The following is a 7,339-nucleotide window of genomic DNA, read 5'->3' on the forward strand; positions in this document are numbered from 1 at the left end:
ACTCCAGATAAGAAATAGTCCTCAACATATTAAAACATGTTCAGGACTCATCTGAACATGCCCAGGCATTTTTGGGTACCTTAGCTATATACAGTTTTAAAAATCTTATTGAAAAAAAATTCTCTATTATGGCTCTGCATGGAGCGCTAACTACAGATAACAGCAGTGGATTCTTGTAACTGTGGTGGAACCACAGTATTACCAGTTATGAATTGAGCTATTATAAACTGAGGAGAGAAGTTACTGTCTAGGAAAAAAATCCATATGTACTGATAGAAGTTATAATTTAAAGATGCTCTTTAAAAGGAGACTAAGAAAGCTAGAAACCGGGAGATGGTCCCAAGTTAGCTAATAGCTAGTAAGCAAGTTAAAGAGAGACAGATGGCCTGAAGAGGATACCTACTGCTCCACTCTAAAGTTTGCTTAGCTCTTCTCATGAACTGTATGCCTGTATTTATTGTAGTGTAGTGCTCATTGGATTTAAGTAAAGAAATAAATACAGTGTCAAATACTAGCAGATGCCAAAGTACTACTTAAAAGTGTTTATGAAGTACCTATGCTAAAACTTGCAGTAGTTTCATAAAAGGCAACATGTATCCATTTTGGATGAACTAAGTTTTTGTGTAAAAATAGTAATTTGACTATATGTAAATTACTTTAGGCACACTTATTTCAAAGATAGTGTTCTCAAATTAGCCCCTCACTTCCATGTGTTCAGCGACAGCAGGCTTGTCATTAAGTGGGGGTGGGAGGGAAGAGGCCTTCAAGGGACAAAGTTGGGGGGGGCAGAGGTCAAGGGGGCCACCTAACCCCCCAGATTTATTTTTCCTACTGTAGCAGTGGGAGAGCAGACAAATTCACGGGAGAGCAGACAAATTCAAGGCAAAACTCCAATAATCAGATTCTTTTTTTCGGGGGCGGGGATGGGGAGTGGGATGCCAGGATTGGAGGAGGTATTATGAAATAACCCACTTACTCTCATTTTGTACACAATAGGTAATCATCCTGAGTCTTGTAATAATTCCTATACAAAGCAGGATTTCCAAAACGTTTTAGAATCATCTTGCCTGGGTCATAGGTGACATTTAATGATCAACTTCTTGAAATTAAGCTAAAATGCACTTATCCTGGTCTGTCTACATTTCTGTAGTAAGACTACTAACGTGATGCTTACTTATAAGCACATGAAGAGGTTCATCACGAGTGGTAGCAACAAACTGTGTTGCTGCAATAGAGAGGAATGTAAAACAACTATAGCACAGTTGCTCCCCACTAACTGTTGCTCCATTTTATCCTCACACAAATATGAAAAGTCAGTCCATACTTACTGTCAGTAGAACACAGGACTATCCTACATTCCTGATTCAAAACTACTTCCAATATCATCAGCAATGCTTTATATGACAAAATATCATTGACTGCCTTTAATTTTAATCTTTTGGCTACTGTGTCACAGGTGAGACTGTCTTCCACTGTTTTGTCATCACAGTTATTAGTGACAACTGGATGCCTGAATAGCCTATTTGCACATGGCAATATTACCTCTTTCTCTGATGAGATCACAAGTGGCACACGAGATACATGTTAAACAAATGGCAATAATTCACTCCTGATAGAGCAACATTTCAATTACAGACAGATTTAAGAACCTATTCAGGTGTATTCTAAAGCTACAAATCTCGAGCTAACACATTACTAGGTAAAGTGACATATAAACTTGCATCTTTGGTCCAATTATTTAATGACTGTTTAAAATGGTCCTAACTACATAAAATATTTTTCCTCTAAAAATATATACATCTGTAAAATAAAACTTCTTTATTTTGGCATACAAGTTTCATACATAACTGCAAGCAGAAAATTTCCTTGCAATTGAATGAAAAGTTTATTCATTTTGTTCTTAATGTTTGCAGTAAGAAAAAATACATTGTTTTTCAAAATGGCAACAAACACTGTTTTGTCTCCAAAGTGACCAAAATCTTTTAAAAAAAGTTTTAACTTTATATGTATATATAACATGTACATATTTTTTTAATGGCATAATGCACCAAAAACCCACAGGTCCAAATACAATACATCAAGACTCTTTGAGAATGGTAAAAGGATGTAAGAAATATGAAAAAGGGTATGAGGTGGGGAAGAACTCATAAAAAAATATTTGATGAGGAATAGTATAGAACTAAAACTACTTACAAATCCCACATTTAGGAGGTATATGGCATAGTCTTCTGGCCAGCCACAGATGGAACATTTTTTAGTGTTTTCAAATGGATTTTGTAATTTCAATCTTTGCTCCTTATAACAAACTTATCCTTAAACAATCACAATTTAGAATGAGGTGCTCTGAATGCAACATAGGGGAAGACACAAGCTAATCCCTGGAATAAACAGAAAAGTATTACAAATAGAGACAGTTCACTTCATCTCACTTTTTTGGTTAGAGATGTGTGAACAAGAAGAACAAATGTATACAAGATGTAACAGGTCCCCACATGTCAGTTACACTACCTTCTCCTTTTCCTGACCCTCCTGTCCCCCACCTTTCTGTTCATTGTGTCAACAGCTCAAGTCCTGGTCTTTCCCCTTAGAAAGCATACAAAACTCTTTGTCAAAGAAATATTAAGCTCAGCTGATTGTTCCTCTTTGGACAGCAATGGAACATCTGACCATGAGAAACCACTTCCCTGTCCAAAAGAATCCAATGGAATGCCCCCAGATGACTTATTCCTTTCTAGGACAACACGCCTGAAGATCAGTGATGGAGCAACTGCATCCCATCACCACACCACTTATTTAGGGTGCCACAAGGATTTATGCTCTCTCTTGTCCAATTCAACATCTACATGCAGGCAACAGGTAAACTAGTAAAGCAAGAATCAACTCAAGGGCAAACAATATGCAGAAGAGACATCTTTGCTTCTTCATGCACAAGTTCATTACAATCACCAACACAGCCCAGTGGCAGCACAGGTTCAGCTTCAACCACACAACCTCTCAAGTCAGAGGACATCCCTTTACAGAGTGCAGCCTCCTGTGGCTGGCAGTATACATCCATTGTTGTGAATTCAGTCCTTTGTGGAGGGTTTTTCTCAGATTCCTAGCTAAGTTCTCAAATAGCAGGCTCCACATCACACTTTGTACCATACTCTGGATGACTGACCAAGCCTGGAGAATCCTTCTGTCTCTCCCTACCTCCTATCTGGAATACAGCAGAACCGTCTAACCATACACGTGAGAAAATTATTCTCTATCAAACTGTTGCATCTGACATGAGGGAAGCTGCATTAAATCTCCTCTGGACAGGTAAAGGAGAATTAGTCACAGACCTAAAAAAAACCTGGTGGCTTAGATTCAAGCCATCCTGACTCAATCGTACTTGCTATATGCAGAGAATCACGTCCAACATAGTTACAGATGCGAGTGTGTGCACATATGCATAGGCACATACATACATTTAAAAAATATCAACTTCATGAGGACAAACATAATGACAATGATGTGCTATATCTTAAGAGAAAGTACCAAGTTTTCTACTTAAATTCCATTTATGGATTGTTACTAGGCATCTGAAAATCCACAATCATGGAAGAAGAAAGGGGGTGGGGGGAGGATGTACTGGTTTAAAAAACAAAACAAAACAAACAGCCCACAAACTTAGAGGGGTAGTAAAGGCACAATAAATAAATAAAAGGGACCATACATAACAAATGGAAGACAAAGGAAGCTGATAGCAATGCATGTGAAACAGGAGCAAGGAACTCTAGAAAATTAAAAAGGAAAGCAAAAGAGAGAGAAATATACAGCTTGCAGATTTAAAGACAAACAGAATTTCAGTTAGTCATAAAAATAACCTATTATTTGTATTGGTTCATTCTCAGATGGAAACAGTAGAATTATTGATAATTACAAAGAAAAGGTAGAACTGTTCAATATAATATTTCTGGTCTCTGAGAAAAAGGTTACAGGATGTAATCACTGTACAGGCCTATTTATCAACCTTTTAACCATGTGGGCCCAGCCCACAAAGTTTCTCATTAACCTTCTTGAGGCGGGGAGGCAGTCACTGTACAGAATGATGGTGAAACATTTCATTCCCAGTAACTCAGGAATATCTTCAAAACTGGCTTCTAAAACCAGACATTTTTATACTAGAAAACTTGCATCCAAGAGTTTTGAAAATGCTGCCAGCAGAGATCTAGACCTTTTCTAAGTGCTGATTTTCAATAAGTCTGGGAACTTTCAGAAAGAAAGCTAATGCTGCACTAGGATTTACCAAGGTTAAACAAGGCTGCATGCGTAATAGATGTCAGGCTTAGAGGCCATTAATCTGAGACAAAATAATGAAATTGCTGACAGGAGTCTCAATTAATAAAACATGAAGAAGGCAATATAATTAATGCCAATCAATGTTGATTTAGGAATGAGGAATAGATGCTCTACTATTTTCATATTATTACAGGCTTGGTTGATAAAGGCAGTGGATATTATTTAGTACTGCATGATCACCACTTGAGGACCCAGAACAGAAAAAAGGTATAAAAAATGGATTAAGAAGTAGCTAGCTAGCAAGCCTCAAAATGTAACTGTACAACAAAGAAATTAGCATCATGTAGATAAATATGTGGGTATCTGGTGGCGTTCTTCACCCTCTTGACCCTGTACTATTATTCAAGTTTACTGATGGCTTGGAAGAAAAAAGAAAGCAAAACAACCACCGGTCCAGTCAGCTGGTAGATCACTCACAGTATGGACAATATTGAGACATGACCATGAGCAAAGAGTTTATACCAGTAATTCTCAACCAGGCTGCTGCAGCACCCAGGAGTGCCATAAGATCTTTTCAAGGATGCAACAGGGAACCAAAAACGTTAGCATGATTAGGTGTGCAAACATGATTTACAAGATAAGCCCAAAGATTTCCACTAGTAATCCACAGTGTTAAAACCATTCTGCCCTGCTGTAGTCTTTCTGAGTTCTTTGCAGCAGAAGAATTGCCATATTATTTTTCTGTGGTCAAATATCAAGTGAAATTAAGAGCTGGCATTTTCCTAGGGGTGCCCAAGTCAAGCAGGTTGAAAACCACTGGTTTATATATACAGAGTGACAGGACTATTTATTGTGCTATGGTTCAGTGGGCCTAGTCCCGCTAGGAAAACTCTAATCCTCCCTTAATTAGGACACAACAATTGATCTCATGGGACAACAAATGTAAAAACAGGGATAGGAGTGTACTTCAAGGGGAGCACTGAATAGAGGCCACTGGTCCTCAAATGAATCCAAGGAGCCAGTGGACATTGCCCAGTGAACTCTGCCACGAGATGTGAACGGGTGAGGGGCTGGAAAACAGTCCCATAGTTGCTGGGGGTCCCCCTAGCCAGAGCCTCCTTTCTGGTCAGATAGATGATGAGTTTAGCTCAAACCAGGAGGAAATTCACAGATTCACAGAAGTTTAGTCCTGGGACATGCTGGGACCACAGATAGGGAGTGCATAAAGGAAAAGGTTTGAGGAGTACAGACTCACAGGAAAAAAGGCCGTAAGCAACCACTGTGATCACCTAGTCTGATCTCCAGTAGCATGAGAGAAGCCACAGGAGGGGTCTAAATTTTGCTCCCATTTGGTGCATCTTTCAGAAAAGCATCCAGTCTTGACTTAAAAATGGCTGCTGATGGTGAATCTACTTCAACCCTTAACCAACTGCACCAACAGTACTCCTCATTCACAAAGTCTGTGCCCTTTTTAAATGATCATTACAGGTTGCTCACTGGAAGCAACAGAACTGGACTAAGGCAGGTACAGCAGCATATAGCTAGAAAACAAGCCACGGAGGTGAATTCCTCCTAAGCAGTGACGTGTGTGGATGTTAGATGGGAGGAGGGGAAGTGTAGGAAAACTAGGTGCGCTTGTTTAACTTATTGCATCAGTCCTCTCCCTCTTTCTGATAAGATATGCCCTGCTATGCTAGCCATGCTCTCACAGGGCCTTGTACTAACCTGTAGCACAGTCTGACTCTAGGTAAGGTGTGTTTCCTTGAAGGGCTCATGAGTGCAGCCCAGACACCCTGATCTCTGCCCATGAAGCACCCAGGAGTAGACCCCTCTCCTCAAACCCTGGTGTTGCAATGAGAGAGGCCCTGCAACCTGTTCAAATTAAAGCTTGATAGAAACCAGTTCTGGAGTTGTTATACATGTTCAAGTATTAATTCCATTGCTGGTTGGCTCTTTTTTATAGGTGCACAGCCCTTTTCATGGTGCATTAGCTACTTCTCATGTATGGCTGGTCTACATCTATTGCATGGCTCTCCCCTTAATGGCAAGATAATTCCTTTGCACCTGTGGCTGCTCTAACTTTACTGCATGATTTACCTGTTAACTGCATGATCACTGCTTCAGGCATGTGGTCAATCTATATTCATTGCATGGTTCCCCCTTAACAGTGGGATAATTTCTTTCCACCTGAGGCAGCCTCAATGTCTTGCCCAGCCCACCTGTTAATAGCAGAATCCCTTTGCATGTGCCAGGCCTACATTTATTGTGCCGTTCACCCGTTAACTACAGGATACTCCTTTTGCATGTGTCCCAGGCCTACATTTACTGCACAGTTCACCCATCAATTGCAGGATAACCCCTTTGCATGCGTACCAGGTCTACATTAATTGTGAGGTTCACCCATCAACTGCAAGATAACCCCTTTGCACATGTGACAGGTCTACATTTATTGCAAGGTTCACCCATTACCTGCAGGATAACCCCTTTGCATGCATGCTGGGTCTAAATTTACTGTGAGGTTCATCTGTGGGATAACCCCTTTACATGTGTGCCAGGCCTACATTTACTCCAAGGTTCACCCATCAACTGCAGGATAACCCCTTTGCATGTCATTAACTGCGAGCTAACCCCTCTGCAGCCCTGCCAGGTCTACACTGATTGCCAGGTTCACCCATCAAGTGCAGGATCATCCCTGTGCGCCGGATCGAAAGTTACAGCGCGGTTCATTCACGAAAACCCCTCGGCATGTGCGCGGGTGCAAGAGCAGCACTGTTGAGGTGGCCCGTGACCTGCCGGCCCCTCCCTCTGCACCTGCCTCGTGGGAACGCCCCCGGCTGCCTCTCAGCAGGGTGCTGGGCGGCGCAGCCCGCCCCCGCCCGCAGCCCTGCGACTCACAGCGGGTGCCAGCGCTCGGGCAGGCGGCGGTGCAGCGAGATGCGGTCGCTCACGTAGATGTTGATCTGGTGCAGCCGGACGCTGTCGTCCTGGAGGCGCTGCTCGGCCGCGCTCAGCTCCAGCCGCACCGGTCGGCCCAGCTCTCCCGGCGCGCCCGGCTCCGCCCGCGGCTTCTCGT

The 7,339-nt window shown here is 41.8% G+C and overlaps 1 protein-coding gene across 1 annotated transcript in view; it reads right to left on the reverse strand.

Moving 5' to 3' along the window:
• The window catches only part of GALNT12 (polypeptide N-acetylgalactosaminyltransferase 12), a 147,603-nt gene that overhangs the window by 113,576 nt on the left and 26,688 nt on the right, over positions 1–7,339 (reverse strand). Inside the window, exon 3 of the mRNA XM_019508733.1 lies at positions 7,162–7,334. Within this exon, the coding sequence (XP_019364278.1) occupies positions 7,162–7,334 (173 nt within the window). The remainder of the gene's footprint in view (positions 1–7,161; positions 7,335–7,339) is intronic.

This window comes from Gavialis gangeticus, unplaced genomic scaffold, assembly GCF_001723915.1.
Source record: "Gavialis gangeticus isolate Ggan-Ray unplaced genomic scaffold, GavGan_comp1, whole genome shotgun sequence".
In the NCBI taxonomy this organism is placed as follows: Eukaryota; Metazoa; Chordata; order Crocodylia; family Gavialidae; genus Gavialis; species Gavialis gangeticus.